General features: G+C 41.4%; 1 protein-coding gene across 1 annotated transcript; it reads right to left on the bottom strand.

Annotated features, from left to right (window-relative positions):
* Positions 1-1,089: 1,089 nt before the first annotated feature.
* Positions 1,090-16,221, bottom strand: cfap36 (cilia and flagella associated protein 36). The gene is made up of 11 exons (XM_071537308.1): positions 15,868-16,221; positions 15,223-15,287; positions 14,860-14,961; positions 10,208-10,322; positions 10,025-10,112; positions 5,960-6,119; positions 5,449-5,541; positions 4,726-4,840; positions 3,905-4,086; positions 3,153-3,314; positions 1,090-2,126 (listed from the first exon to the last, which is right to left on the bottom strand). The coding sequence occupies exons 1-11, from the start codon at positions 15,971-15,973 to the stop codon at positions 2,043-2,045; spliced, it is 1,272 nt and encodes a 423-aa protein (XP_071393409.1). The 5' UTR covers positions 15,974-16,221; the 3' UTR covers positions 1,090-2,042.
* Between the last annotated feature and the right edge of the window lie 666 nt (positions 16,222-16,887).

Here is a 16,887-nt window from a genome sequence, read left to right as displayed (position 1 = left end):
TAAAGTTTTCAGATTGGCAATTGGATCTACAAAACATATGTTCCATGAATACTTGGAATTGCCTCCGTTGCAATGACCCTCTTGTTTTGCCTTTTGTTAGGAATCATGTCTATGGAATTAACCCTCTCATATTGATAAATTAAAGTGATTAAGATGAGCAGAGATTCAAAATAGCAAGCTTCATCCCAGGGCCCTTCATTTCTCCCAATACATTTTCCTCACTGCACTGGTAATATTAGGTCCTTGGTACAGATTCCATTACCAGTATTGGCACCTCCTGATATTTTGGTAGTAATTCATATCGTCAAACAAAAAAACATTTAAGCACAACACAAAAGGTTTCCTCTTAAATTTTAGTGCTCCCATTGAATGAAAATGGCTTGAACAAGACTGACACCCAAGGCCTGTAACTTTAACAGCAATAAATTGTGAAAATTCATCCTTACAGAGAGCTCCCATATACTGGTGTTTTGATCTTGGACAGTTAAGTCAAGATGTAATCTCCCAATTTTAGCAGCAGAACAGCAGAAACGACACTAATCCTTGATGTCATCAAATGTAATTTTCTGGAAATGTGCAAAGATGGAGATAAAGATGCCATGCCTAAACAAATGTGAAGTGTATACAGAATCCTAACACTAAGTACCGTCCCTATACTGTCTGTGCTATACCTATAGGCTATTGCTAATTCTTAAGATGGTTCTTACAATATTCTTAACCTTTAAATTTTCAATATCCAATGTAACTGAACAACCTCAAATTCATCATGCAATAAAAATGAAAAAATAAATACAATAAAAGAATTACTGTATACCAAAAATCAACCAAACAACCGCTGATTGGATCTGAATTTGGGTCTTCATATATTTTAAGTAATGTAACTCAGACACATGGCTCAGCAGTGGGTTTCCCCAAGTAGCATCTTGGTTTTACAACACTCTTTGCTCTGTGGAAAGTCAAATGGACCAAGATCATTTTAAGACTAACATGTTTTGTGGAAACCCAGCCCAAGTATTAATGAACTGATTGTAGCCTTACAGTCATCATACAACTTGAGAGCCCAGCCAAGGTAATTTGTATAAAATTGGATTTATTAAACAGCATACATGATATTATTACATAGGAAATGGTGCATTATTATGATTATTTAAAGTGAAGACTCTAGATTGGTTTGAAGATAAATACTGTATTCCTCGTACAAATCTTAACGGCGCACTGCTGTCTTGGCCTCTTCACGAACACGATAGTCCAGTCTGTTCATCTTCACAGCGCTCTTTGACTAGTGAGCTACAGTATAATCAGCTATACGATGTAGCAGCTGATTCCTCTCCCTGGGAATGCTAAAGACAGTGGAAAACAAGACTGTACACTCATACCAGATAATGTTCCCATCACCTTGACATAAGACAACCACACTTATTGTCTTTTACCAGCATCACCCCATAACCCGCTGATATAACACATGGCCAGTTGTGACTTAAGTTGCCATTCACAGCCTAACATTGAATCTATGTTTTCCACCATATGGTCCACTTATCTGATCTTTTGATTGCTGTCTACAGAGAAACGAGACTAGGTGTGCCTAGTGATGGCTGGGCCATTCTGGTTTCAACACTCGAGTCTAGTAACATCGGCAGCATGCTGCCTCCACTGGACGAGCAACACATACAGGCATCACATGCCTTGAGCATTTCAATATGTCTAACATTTTCTGAGAACTGGCTTAACAGAGAGATCCATTGCTTGGGCTCATCTCCAACTGTGCGTACTACCACCTGCAGGCCCAGCCAAAATATATACAGACAGAAAGATGTACGTTTTTCCTGTGCTGACAGCAATGAAAAGTTAATGTCAATTCCACAGGCTCTCGACTGAACAAGGAAGATCTCATACCCTAAAATTTTTTTTGGAAAAGCCCTGATCTGTGTCACATAATGTGAACAATCTGACTGAAGGAGGCGGTGTACAGGAAGCCATGAGGTTGAGGCCTGGAGTGAAAGGGACAGGACATAAATGAGAGTATTGCAGGAGGAAGGGGACGTTTACTTCTTGATTACTTCCTCTTTCAGCTTCTCAGCCAGATGTTTTCTCTTCTGTAGCCTCTTCCTCTCCTCAGCAGAGATCTCCTGTGGAGAGAGGCCAGACCAGGCACAGTGGTTACCAGTTGAGATAAATTATGACCTTACCCCTCCAGATGAACTGCTCTTAGCCTCGCCACCAGTGGGTTGAGACAAAGTGTTGAGGAAGTGAGAAAAAGAATACAACCAAGCACAGACAGATAGAGGAAGTGACTAGAAAACTAGACCATAATGGCTGGAACTGGCAATGGCTATGCCACACCTGCTAGGAGTCTACACACAGGCTTCATTTTCAGGATGCCATTTCAACAGCTGTGACACTGATTTTCAGGTTAGGGTAGAAAAAAAGTGTCCTATATCAAAGTTGTATTCAATACTTGTAGTGTGCTGTACCTCTCATGAGGAGAAGGTAAATTGAAAATGCTACTTCTCAATACAATAGCTTAAAAATACAAATTGTTTTGCAAAGGTTGTGGTTTTAAGCCACAGTGAAAATGAGGCCTCATTCTCTACACCTCATTTGAAAAGCAATGGACTGGAGTACAGATGGAGTAAAAGAGCTCAGACTACAGTCCATTCCTTTTCCATGCTTGAGGGACGGGGAGAAAGAGAGAAAGACAGAGAGAGAGAACTGTACGGCAAATTACAGCAGCACACCAAATGTGTGTATGTGTACATGTATACACACGTTCACATCAGGCAAAGCCAGCTGATGGGTCACCTTCTGTTTGGAGGGGTTGGCAGAGTGTTGTGCTGGTGGAGGCGGGGTACAGGCCCCGTTCCTCTGGGACTGGCCCACTGCCTCCTGACAGGCCAGACCAGGGCAGAGACGGGGGGTGGGGGTAGAGAGCAAGAACCCAATTAAAAAGTCAAGAGAAGGCAGTGGAGGGGGTTAGAAGAAGGAGAAGGAGGAAAAGAAAAAGGAAGAGGAGGAAAAATTAAGATAATTGGGTTAAAGAAAAACAGGTGAAATCAAGAATGAAGATTTTAAATTAAAAGAAAGGATAAAAAGACAACCAAAATGAAAAGCAGGGATGAGCCTCTGGCTTTGGAGTCATTAGGTCCTGTATTTACCGGGGTGGGGGGTGCTGGTGTGGGCTTGGTGGGTGTCTCCTCTGGTGTGGTTGTCTGCTTGGTTTTCTGCTGTTCCTTCTTCAGGGCCTGCAGCTTGTCTCGCTGCTGCCGCAGATACAGCGCCCTCTGCTGGAGCTGCTCCTGCTGGGACGCTGACAACTCCTGGAGGGAAGAGCGGGGGGAGATGAACTAGGGGTACAGCTGATATGTTTGCCTAATACACAGGCAAACATATGAATTTTGGAAACCATACCATAATGTAAAAAGTGCAGGTTATGGTGGGGGTAAGTTAAGTTTAGGTTAAGTATAGGTTTTTCAAAGTGTCAGCTGAATGCCTCCAGTGCCATTTTGCATTGAAAGAGAGTTGCAGGTAAAATAAAAAGCCCAAATAATTTCCTTTTCAAGGCTGGATGATGATGTGTTGTTTTGTAGTTTCCGCCTCTTCCGCCTGGTTTCCTCTCCGACTATTGCTGCTCAATGCTCAAAACCTGTCTGTACATATCTCACACTACTAGGACGTTGCGTTTGAAAATTTCTACATGTCTGAGACGGCTAGAATACTGGGTGAGACTGCCTCTCTGACCCACCCAAACTTAAGCCTCTGTTACACAAGAACCTTTCTCGGACTGCTAAATCAGGCCTAAAGTCATGTAGTGTGTGCCCGGTGTTAAGCAGAGTGAATCATATTAAGCATATCAGTATATCACAGATGATGGTATTTAGCAGGTGCCCAGACAGACAGTCAGACTCACGGTGTATGGCTTGGAGATACCAGCCTCCCTGCGTGCCTCGTCCAGCCACGTCTCGGCTGCAGTCTGGCTGCTGCCGCTCTGCTCCTTGCTGCTGGGACTGGGGCTGACGGACGGCTCACTGGCCTTCACTGGAGCCCTCACTGCTGGAAGGACTCTGGGCTCCACACAGTTACTGCCACACTCTGTACACACACATTCAGTTCAGTTCAGTTCAATTCGACAACCGTCATCTTTCGCAGGTGTGTTGTGTGTACAAAAAGTGAAAAAAAGTAATGCTATAAAACAAAATAATAAAATACTGTAAGATAATTCATAAAAGACAAACAAATTATTACAGGGACAATGCTGTGTTAAGAAAACACTGTTTTAAAAAAAAACAAAAAACAAGAATGTTGATCTGGCTGATTTGCAAGAAAAATATTGCACTGAACTGAAAATAACTAGATTGATGAAGAGAACAAGAACCAGGGACTCATTTACCCCCACTGCAATTAGACTGGTTACTTTGTACATTAAATGACTAATCTCGTCTTGTCTAATGTATACATATACAGACATATAGACATATATATTGTGGTGATTTGTTTTTATTTTTTTAAGTTTTAAATACGGGTTTGAACTGAATTGAATTGAAAAAATTCAACACTGGCTCAAATTGATGCAATGAGGGTTTATTCAGCGTTTTCCCAGGGTTAAGTCATGTCCATGAAATCAGCCAGATGTAATTTAAGGTGGGGAGTTTTAGGGAGATAACAAGAGGCAGAGTTTTCAATGACTCTGTATTTGGAGACAGAGGGACAACATTAATGTTATTCAGCTACCTGCGGTGAGTTTAGCAGTAGCAGAGGAGCTGCTCTTGGCTGGACTTTTCTGAACTTCACCTCCTCCTGTGGCAGCCACCTTCTTCTCCTCTTTCCTGATGGGTTTGCCGTTGACCTGCGGGGAGGGACAGACAGGCTGTAACACATGTAGTACAGACAACAGAAGAAGCTGCCTCAAATTCAGTTCACTACTGCTCACATGCAACTGCTGGCTAGAAACCAGCGGCTACAACACCATCCATCGACAGTTCTCAGCTTGTAGAAGGCTTAGGGCTTGTCTGAAGTTAGGATGTCAGCAGATGTTTGTTAGACCATGATACTACATGAACAACCTACCTTACAGGCTAGAAAACTACAAAGCTACTACATGGCCAAACCACCATACAAGCTATAACACTGAAAGCAATTGTCTGCCCTCAGGATGCACTGATACCTAGGTTTTGAATATCAGGCCAACACTAGTCTAAAAGAGGTTTTGGTATCGGAGAATTTCCCTAATAATAAAATCTGTTAACAAGTACCAAGTGCAGGTCCTAACATGCAAGAAAGCAGCTTGACTTTGTGCCTTTTTTCACATAAAGGATGTTGGTGCTCTTCAATAAAGAAGAAACAATTTCACAGAGTACTACGAATTGATATTGTTGGCATTGAAGAAGAGGTATCAGTGCATCCATAGTTTGGGCAGGAGGTTGTGGTGTGTTACTACATGGCTGATTCAGTTACCATTTCAGACTGAGTGGCAGTGTTTCCATTCACTAGAGGGGCCTGGTGACTGCTGCTGCTGCTGCTCTTCTCACCCTTCTTCTCAGCTTTGGCCTGGACCATGGAACAGACAGCACATGGGAGAGGGGGGACACGTCAAAAAAGGAGAGATGTGGCTTTGAGAGTAAAAGGGAGACTGGAGAAGTACACAGGGTCTAACCATTACACATTGATATCATCAGGCACTCTTTAGACGTTAACAAAATGATGGGTGATATCTGTGGCACTCCAACACAAATTTAATCCGATATTCAAACCTACACAGGAAATGTCCAACATAGGTAACAGAATAAATACTTGCAATATGCACTACAGAAATACATGCCGGTTTTACTGATATTGATATCAGTTTTTCTCTTGAATGGGTGGTTTACAGTTGGCTTGAATGCAAGGCTCACACGGGGCACATGAGGTCCCAAGGTTTGGCTGGGTCACAGGTCTTTTTTGGTACATGTAGCTCATGGTGACTTACCTTGGCAGTGTTGCTTTGTTGGCTGGGGACAGAGGTGGCTTGCTGGGCTTCACGGCCCTCTGCCTTTGGCCTATCACAGCAGCTGCTGGAGGTGGAGCCTACCTCTTCCTCCAACAGCAGCCTCCGGGACATTTCCTCATCATACTCCTCTTTTGACTTCCTGAGGACCGAGCAATAGGAGAGAGAGAAAGGGAGAGAAAGGGAGATGCAATGTGTGTCCAATCTTATTCTGCTTTTCACACTGTGTATTCTTAGCCACAGGTTAGTCTTAACACTTTCTCAAGAGTTGGCCCAGGGCTGATTTGGCCCCTTTTCATAATGTGTGAATCAGCCCAGGACTAAGTAAATTATTTTGTTGAGCCAAGTCTGGGTTAGCCCTACTACAGAGCACTCTAGAGCCACTTTAGCCTGTTCCAGTGTGTAGCTGTTAGTTAGCCCAGAGTTCAACAGGTTCTAGTATCCATTTAGCCTTTGGCTATGGTGGAACAGGACACTAACTTAGTGATGGTAACTGAGCTATGGTGCGACTCACACAGAGATCCCTTAATTTGATTTATTAGCAGCTTAAATTGCCTTAGAGCAGACTTCCACAAAGGATTAACCATGCAGTCATACAGAAAGAGAGAGAGTGCAAGAGAGCATGTAAGAGAGCAGCAAGAAGAAGAAAGGGAGGAAGAGAGAAATAGATGGTGCAATATTTCACTGTTCCAAGAAAAGATGTACAAGGTCTGCATGTCATCTGATAGAGATTCAACAAAACGGATAAAAACATAAGCACAAAATGTGGTAAAAATAAAGGAAACACCAGGATAAAGACTTCTCAGTGACAGTGGCTTGATAATGGTGTCGGGTGATTTTCCCAGCATGTTTTTGGTCCACTCATCTCCTACAAGACAATGTCAGTGTTTGTCATTGCTAACAAAGACCAAGTGATTTAGTGTGATTGCCCGGGCCTTTCAAGTTTATGACAGCAGTGGAAAATGCCCTCTCAAGTGTCATTTCACAAGCTCTCACAGCTGCTCAATAAGGATCATGGATGGTTATTGAAAAGGCCCTGCAGAAAAGCATTGAGGGATGAAGGTCAGCACTCACAATGCTAGTAGTGATAGTAGAGCTTGCACTACAGGAAAGGACAGGTCCAAAAAAAATTATTCAACCCCACTGGGAATGACAGGGTTGTCTGCCAGACAGGAAATGCAAACCACAACAGTGTGGAGTGACTAGGACACAATCACTGTGACAGTACTTTATTTCAGCATTTTCTGCATCAAGTCCTCTAAAGATTTCCATAGCATCCAAAAGGACTGATATTTAAAGGATGGGCAAAGAATGCCCAATTGGACTGCCCAGCAAAACAATATATTTGGACTGTACAATGAGACTAACTAAACTCCTGGACTGTTGCCACACTGCAGTGGGCATCAGAGACAAATTCAGGTCACTCAGACTTCACTCCTCTACACCTGTGCCCTATCAAACCTTATCACAGTTTACAACACTTGAGAAAAGCATTTTTTTTACAAATCATGTATGTAATGTGTTAATAAAAGGATGTAAATCTTGTATTATTGTGAATACCTTAACTATGAATCTTCTTTCAGTGCATCAAATTTTCACACTCAAAACTACTCAAAACTTTCAAACTAATCCGCTTCTCGCACTCAAAAATAACTATTCCGTCTACTCCATCTTTGGCAACTCATGTCAACTTGTTTGTGTTTTTTTTATGTTTTATGTATGTTATTGGAAATATATATCTACCAAAATGTAGGTCTTTTTGGTCACAATTCACAACCCTGTCTGACATGGATTATGGCTGATATTTGCAGTTTTCCAATGTTTTTAAAAAAAAAAAAAGTTTTTGTGCTGTGGGACTGTAGAGAATCTGTACTTACAGAACTCAGAAAGATATTGCATCTGTCTACAAAATCGAAACGGGCTCTGAAACTTCTACTGGTCAGGTCAATAGGCTCCTAAAAGACCATATTTACTTTACTGGTATGTGCATCAGAAGTATACTAAAGGACTACTTTTTCTTCCCTGCTGTTCCATACAACTCTAAAAATTCATTGGACTGTCATACAGGACAGTGAAAATAGTGTCTATGAATATAAAGAGACTATGATGTAGGATTTTTTTGGAATAAAAAAAAGCCTATGACCACAGAACTTGAATGGAATTGAATTGAATGGAAGCTCTGTGCCTATGACATTCTCAAAGTTATGGAGGAAGGCTTTTTCACTTGGATTTTGGAAAACAGAAAGCTTGTTGTACACTGCATTAATTCAGTCCACGCTTTAATAGTCCTGTTCAACTAATGCATTCAAATTGTTTGAGGCCTACTCTGTTGTGATTACCCAAGATTTCTAAATTCTTAAAATCAATCAATCAATATGTTGGTCATTCCTATCACACATTCATTTGGCCATTATCTTACGCTGCTCATTCCTGCTACATTCATACTGCAGAGAAGTCAGCGGCCTAATTCCTTGTTCTAACTGAACGTGTCACAACATTACCTATATCCCCCTGAACACACCCCTAAGCTTACGGCCTAGCCAGGCCCACTCCAGATCCCAGAGGATAATACGCTGCTGATGAGCGGCCAAGGGACCCAGGTAAGACAAAGGGGATAAAAATACTGTTTTTCTCAGTTGACTGTTTAGTGTCAATCCCTCCAACCTAAATTAGCTGGACCCTAAGGAGCTTAACTGCGGTCCCGTTACACACACTCTGCTCTACTTGGCCAGGCTGCCACTAGAGAAATCCCATTAGACAGAGAGCAGAGCAGGAGTGTGGGGGAGCTTCAGAAACCTGCACACACAAAGGCTGTGGGCACAAAAAGGTAATATCAACATACCACCACAGTACTACGGAGGAATTATTTGGACTAAATTAAATAATTAAAGAAATATACAAATAATTAATTAGATTGTGAAATGTCAGCTAAATAAATAAATGCATCAGCAAATAAATTATTTAATTTATAAATAGCCGATCAATTGCATTTGTATTATTTAATTTTTTATGTATTCATTTATTTATCTCAGTGTTGCAAGGTGTGACATATACAATTAAATATATATGTCAACTCCACCCACATCCATCAGAATTAGACGGCTGAATGATTGACTGAAACATTGAAACACGTTCACTTGCTGCAGTCTCCAGCAAATCGATTTTTGTGCACTAGATTTTCAGTGACAATGCATGGAGAGAATAAACAGTCCTGCCATAGATGGATAAGCTAGCTTACTGTAAATTGATTGCTTCCAAAAGTTGCCTTGAGTTTCTTTATGAAGCAGCTAGCTTGATTCAAAAGGCTATTTCATGAATTTTCAAGCCATATAGTGCATAAAGCTGAAATGATTCAGCAGGAATGTCAAAAGAGGGGCATCCAGGACGAGTAGTGTTACTGCTACAGCTCCTATCATGCAGCCTGATTCACTGTAGAAGTTCCTCCAGGTTTGCAAGGACAATATCATCAATGTCAAAATCAGAGAGCCGATATCATTGCAATTGCTCTAAGAAATAAGAAGACTGACCAATTGCTTCCATTTTGTCCACTAATGCAAACATTTCTTAAACTATACCACACAAAATCTCTATGTAAACATTTGCCCTGGGCTATTTTGAAGTAGGCATTAACAATCAAGTTCAACCTCCAATCAAAAATCACAACTGATTAGAACCCACCCACTGGATTATATATTTACTTAATTGCACACACCACATCTTAAAAAAAATGACTACTTTATTGAATAAATTGAAAGGGGGGAGCAGGTACAAAAAGACACTAGTTCTTTAACTGTTCAGTTGATATGGCTGAAAATACACTAAAATCAAACAAGATACTCTGCACTTTGACCTCAGTCGTGATATGAATATAGAGCCAAATAATCAGTGTGCTGCTGTTGGAGCTCACTGTAAATAATTCCAATCCTTGTGTCAACTGAGGAAGCATTTGTGTGTTTGCATGTGTGTATGTGTGTGTGTGTGTGTGTGTGTGTGTGTGTGTGTGTGTGTGTGTGTGTGTGTGTGAGAGAGAGAAAGAAGGTGTCTTACCTGAGAACCTCCTGCAGGATCCTCATCTCCTGTTGCTGCAGCTCTGACATCACGTCCACACCATCCATCAGACACTCTGGAAGCTCCCCTACACACACACACACACATTACTTCCAGCTTTGTCTGCAGTGTATGTCTACCTGTGAGTGTGTGTGTATGTCTGTGTGTGTTCCTCTAGCCTACCGTTCCTCTCCTTGATGACCCTGAGGGCCTGTAGCTGCAGCTCCATGTTCTTTTGCACCATCAGCGAGCGAAACATCTGGAAGTCATCTGTGGCCAGAACCGGCTGGAACACCGTCTGAACAATGATGAATGAATGAATGGCAATAAGACAGAGATAAGCACTTGTGACTGTACAGTATGGGCCAGGACACTGTATGTGCGATTGCCGATATACTCTCTAAAACCATTCATCTGCCAATATTTCTATCCTAAAAAACGAAACTACTTTGTATACAAAATCACAATGAAACTGCATTTTGAGAGCATCTTGCTTCCTTAATGTGATGTATTTCATGTTGAAACAGGATATCGGTGCGGGACATAATTTGATATAAAAATAAGAATAAATAAATAAATAAAGTTGTCATTTTTTTGGCGTAAATTGTCAAATAGGTGTATGGTGTGATAATTATAATGGCAAAAATTATTTCTTTTTTATGTCAGTGAGACTTTAATGATAACCGCAGAATGTGCTTTATTTTTATGCCAGCCATCAGTTTGTATGCGTAGAGATCAGTTTATTCAAATGGTAGATATCCTTTTGGTATCAAACTCCCGCAGTGGGCTAAACCTAAACCACGGAGGGTGGATAATGGCTACTGCAGGTTCCTGTTGTTGGCTGGTGTATTTTGGCCCAACAGGCCCCGGTAGATCAGAACAGGGTGTACATGTGGCACAGGAGGCACTCAGCTCAAGAATACCCTATAAAAATTAGGCTACATTAAACAGAACTGTACTTAGGCCTAATCCTTAGATAGCGTTAACATTAGCCCTCTGTCATTATTCAAAACTTCTCTCCTCATCTAGGCTAATGCCAGGCAAATCTTTCTGACTCCAACCTTTAATATACCTTCAGCGTTCCTGGTACACCGCAACTGGGTCACCTGCTTCTCTCTGTATGCTCAGCTTCTCTCTCTCTCTTTCTCCTCCTCCTCCTTATTTCCTCAGTCTCTCTTACCCCCCATCCTCTTTCTGCTCCTCTCTCTTTCTCTGTCTCCCTCTCTGTGTCTTTCTCTCCGTCTCCCTCTCTGTGTGTCTCTCTCTCTCCTTCTCCTTCTCTGTGTGTCTCTCTCTCTGTCTCCCTCTGTGTCTCTCTCTCTGTCTCCCTCTCTGTCTCCCTCTCTCTCTGTCTCTGATTGAGGCCTAGACCTATATCCTGTTTCTCTGAGTAACTTAATCACAGATGAAGCTTTTTCTGGCACAGTCAGCGAGGTAAGTCTAAAGGGATATGACACTGTAACACATCTCAATGCAACTCACTGGCCTCTCTCCGCCTCCCCTGGCTGGTCGTCTGACAACTGAGATTTGACTCCTCTCCTTCTCTTCTCAGTACGGACCCCTAACACCACTCTGTCAGTGACATCTTATTTCATGTACTGAACTTTACGTATCGGCCGGTACTGAGTACTGATCAGATCTATTGCTTTTAATTAACAAATACATTTAGACCATTAGTTTGGAGTTATGAGACAAACACGACTGAGATATGATCAATTTCTTTCTACTAGAGAGATTTAATATCTCTGTACATGTGAAAAAAGGTAGAAAATCAAGTCACTTGGCTTTGATTTCTCACATCCTTGCTTTCAGCGACCCTTGCTTTCAGATTTGGCATTGGGCAATTTCGCTGAGAGCAATAAACTATTTTAGCTCGGAATAATTCTTTATCTTGTCTTCCTTTCCTCTTCTTCACTCACAATTTTTTTTCTTTTTCTCTCTCTCATTTCTCTCTACTGAAACTGTTTAACAAAACAGAAGAAATCCTGATGGACTGATTCCAAGAATATAGCATCTATTTTGCTGCAATTTGTCTTTGGTTTCAGCATTAAAGTAGCCTGGTATCCAGCCCCTATGAATCACAGTTTTCAGCACTCACAAATTTGCATGGCGATTCATAAGGAATTCAAAGGAATTGAAAATCCTTATGAATCGCCATGCAAATTCGAAGAATGCTGAAAACTGCGATTCATAGGGGCTGGATACCAGGCTAGCATTAAAGACCATCACCTGGAAACTTTACCCCATAGACCAGCTCAAACCATATGAGAAGCAGGGATGAGAAATGTTTTTGAGATGTGGTTCTCTGTCTGTCTTAAGTAAGTCAGGGTCAGTGCCAGATTTCTAATACCATTATTGTTTGGGCTCCAGTACTACCAAATGTGTCACATCATGAGGGATCTTATGTTGAGATATAATGGGTAATGAGGTCTGTTTTCATATTGAAGATCAGAGCACCAAGTGTAAAACTTCTAGTTGTTCTAGTTAATTTCTTCCTCTGTTTTTCAGTGTAGGTATGTACACTGTATTGCTCTTGCTAGTCCTATAAATTTAGGATGGTGAGGAGCTGCATCAGAGCTGTCTGGTTACACTGTTTGTTAAACACATTTTATGGACAGAATCAAATATTCTCCAGGCCATGGTGTAAAGGAAAATAAACTATGTGAAGATGAAAATAGTTGAGTGAAATGACAACAATATGGCCCCTCCCTGTTGATGTTTTATAAGGCGTATGGGTTTCCTATGTATGTTTTCTATGAGTCTGAGACTGTATTTGCATTTTTTGTAATAAAACTTTCCTACATGAGTAAACTGAAATGGAAACGGCAAACACTTGATTTCCTTGAGGAGCTACTCTGTTCCTTATTAACCTTTGTTTTAGGGGAATTTGACCTGTTTTGTACACATGAGCTATTGATCTCAGTGGTAACTAATGACAGGGGGTTCCCCAAATTTCTGAGTAGCCAGCCAGATGGGAAAAGTAGTTGGCTAAGGGATGTTTGAGATGGCAAAATGCATTTTCCGGTGATGCATTTTTACCGAATTAATAAACAAACCTTAAATATGTTTATGAAAGCATGACTTAAAATAACATAAATAAACATTTTTATTACAGGACCAATGCTCAATTGAAAAATAAACTGATAATGTTTTTTAATTGTGAACCTGAAAAACCTACCTGAAAAATTCAGGTACTGATACTGAATTTGAGAGCGGATTCGGTTAGTCCGAGTAGTGTGAACCAGAACGGGACTGGACAGCTGGTTGTTACGTGACGTTAAGGCTCAAAACTCGTTATGTTATGTAACATTATCATCCTTAATATGAAAGAGACGGAGGTAAGTGTTGTGAGACATTCTTAATTTTTCTATCCAGTCTGTTTCCTCAACATTGCGGTTGTTCCAGTTCTGCGGCCTTCAGCCCAAATGTTGCGGTTAAAAGTATCAAGTTCCTGCGATGGAAAAAGAAAATATGATGCCTCTGGTTACTGGTGTTACTGGTGTCAAATAAACTGAAAATACAGGCAATGGTAGCCGCCATATTGGTCTGAAGTAAACATTACGATGGTTACAGACATTATTTCCAGCCATCGTGAGATCGGAGGAGTGGAGTGACTCCTGTTACCCTTACAGACACTGTCTGAGTCTAGTCATTTTACTTCAGTCTGCTCCAGTGTGTACCAGACATGCACAGTCACTCTCATTCATAAATTCTGTTGTCACTACCAAATTCTGGTAGTGTGAACATAGTGACATTCAGTTATAAAAGCAGCCGGCCAGACAGATGTGAGTAGACGGCTAAATAGCCGGCAGCTGGCGCTTGGGGAACCCTCTGTAATGAGATCAAACTCTCCTGGATATCTCATTGAAATCCAGATCTCTATCTGTGCCAAACTGGCACAGCAACCTTACATCCCCTAACCGGTGCCAAGGGAGATCTAGGGATAAACTGTGCAAAGATACAATACACTTTTAAATGCTTATTTGATATATATATCCACTTTTAAACCCTTGTGTAATCAGGCTAGTTGTCTTGAAGACATTTTTGTCTAGAACAGTTACAAGTTGGAATACAGAAAACACACACTCTCACACACACTCTCTCTCACACACACACACACACACACATACATACACACCCACAACTTGGTGGATGCTTTTATCCAAAGCGCCTAAATGTATTGTTAATACATTTATGGTAGCAATCAAAACCCAAACCTTGGCAGTGATTATGCCAAGCTCTATCCATTGATAAGACCATAAAGACCATAAACTTGCACACACAAACATGAGCTGCTCTTTACAACCAGTCATGCACTATTGGCCGCTGCGCACCATTATATGAGCAGGTGGGTTTATGTACCTTGCTCAAATAGTGGTGATAGTTACTGAGGGAGGGGAAAGTGATGATTTTTCCAGCCAGCCTGTTTTTTTTCCATATGGTCACCTCCCAACCACAAGCTTGCTTCTCTGACTTTCCACCTTCCACCACATCTTCAGAGCCTCACCCGCTATGGCCAGTTCATTGGCTTTATTTTTTATCTAGGTTATGCATTAGGTTAGAGCATTTTTTACATGGTGTTTTTTGGGTATAGATTATTTCTGTAAAGTTAAATTCCTGTTTTGCTGTTTTATCAGGAAAATACACCCCCCCCTTGGAGAGTGTGGGAGAGAGAAACTGAATTTGGAACCAAAACAAACCCTCTGCAATGTTAACTGATTCACTACAACTAGAAAACAGGGCAGCTGGGCTTTTGTAAGCCAATCCCATCCCATAGTTGGCAGGGTGACAGCGGTAAACCAACAGGGAGGATTGCACAATAGAATGTGGCGTACCTGCAGAGTTTTGGACCTGGCAAAGGGAGAGGTGCAGGCTTCCAGAAACTGTTGCTCGTTGATGCCAACCTCCTGCATGTAATTCTCCAACAGCTTCTCCACCTACAGGAGCAAAGCAGCTTACATCAGCCCAGTGTTTGATGAGTCAGTAAAATGAAAACTGATGAGTCATGGGGAGACAATGTATGGAAATAGGACACAATGAAGAAAAGGTTTAACTAAAAGAGAACATTGAGTTGGTCAAGCTATAAAATGATCTTGCGGCCATCATTAAATGCTTTCTGGTAACATCAAAACATGTTTAAATGTATGCTAACTGCAACAAAGCATGACTGAGACTTCTGGACCAAGAACTGTACTCACCAATTGCTTATACTGCTGATGGATTTCTGTGTATGTTAATTTGTTTTCATCTTCTTCATCAAAAACTGAAAAAAAATGCACAAATGAATAAAACACTCAGCAGCGTGTAAACTAAGTAATTAGGATAAAGATCGTTAATTACTACAGACATTTGTTGAACAGCAACTCACTAGATTAGACTACCATTATATCGTCTATCATTTGACTTCAGTTTTTAAAGTAAGGTTGTTTTTTTCATTGACTACAAGCTAATGTACAGTACATGCCCTCTTTGGTAGCTGTACGGTTTCTATCTTGCTAAAGTTAACTTAGCTAGATACCTGCGTGGCCATTAAGCTACAGTAATGTGATTAACGTTAGCTACCTTTACATTTAACGTTAGTGTAATGCTCATTAACATTAGGTTACAGTGGTTTAGTGCAACTAAGCAAATATTCCTGCAACATGTATTCAGATTCACACAATACAAGCTAAAGTTATCAGGCAATGAAGATACCACAGCTCACTAGTAAACGTAAACAAAAATCACCGCAGTCACAACAAGTTAGCGTTAGCTTAGCCACCACGCTAACAGTAAACACGACACGTTCCTTCTTGCTGTTCATCCACATGTCCAAGGATGGACATGGCTGGTAATATGTTTACCTGTGCATTTGTTTTCCATAAAGTCCGTGACAGGAATGATCCATTCTGGACTTCCCAAGTAGCCAGCGATGCTCTCCACGACCCATTCGCTGTCATCCTCAGCCATGTTGGCTGCTGCGTAACGTTAGCAACAACAACACCCACACGGCGATGTTCTTCAGATCGGCGCGTCCAGCTCCGCTACTGTATGAAGATCCACATCTCAAGTTAAAGTAAAAAGACATTTGGTTTATCGTACTGGCTAAACTAGTTCATAGCGCTTCACGGTTGCGGCGTTTCCTCTCTTGCTTTACAGATGACGAGAAAATCTCCGAACAGAAATGCGCACTCATGAATTTGCTGTCGAAAGCGGTGACGCCTAATCGGTTGCTAGGGTAACCGTTACGTCAGTCCTCCGCTACTCTAGTCCAGACAGGTAGTGTCTCTCTCCCTCTCTCTCTCTCTCTCCCTCTGTGTGTGTGTGTGTGGCCAGTCGCCATTAATCAACCTGCCACATAGTTTAGATAGATAAAATTGTTTGCGCTGAAAAAAACTTGTATAGTGCTTCACAGATCAGAACCCCAGATGGCGTATGTGTGTGTGTGTGTGTGTGTGTGTGTGTGTGTGCGTGCGAGAGAGAGAGAGAGAGAGAGAGAGAGAGAGAGAGAGTGAGAGTCAGTTGTCAATGGTGTGAGTTTTTAAGCTGTCAGTGAAGTGGGAAATCTGAGGTCAGGGTATTAAAATCACACTTGCAGTCTAGTCTCGACTCTCCAGAGAAGATGTTCCTGTGAGCCTCTTTGCAGGCTCAGCCAGAGGCAGGCCCAGTTAGGCTAATGCTCTCCCACATAGGGCCTGATTGACAGCCGCAGTGATGTACTGAGGATTAATTGGTGGGGTAAGCCACCTTGCTTTAATTAAGAGCTTATGTGAAAAGGAAAGCCAAGTCACTCATACCTAAACACACACACACACACACACACACAAAAATACACATATACACCAAAAGAACGACAATGCAAAGTGCTATGAGTACATATTTTT

Source organism: Centroberyx affinis, unplaced genomic scaffold (genome assembly GCF_046629955.1).
Source record: "Centroberyx affinis isolate AG114_WGS23_722 - 3 ecotype Tasmania unplaced genomic scaffold, CSIRO-AGI_Caff_v1 ptg003015l_1, whole genome shotgun sequence".
In the NCBI taxonomy this organism is placed as follows: domain Eukaryota; kingdom Metazoa; phylum Chordata; class Actinopteri; order Beryciformes; family Berycidae; genus Centroberyx; species Centroberyx affinis.
Note: the sequence above shows the minus strand (reverse complement) of the source record. Positions and strands in the feature narration are given on the sequence as shown.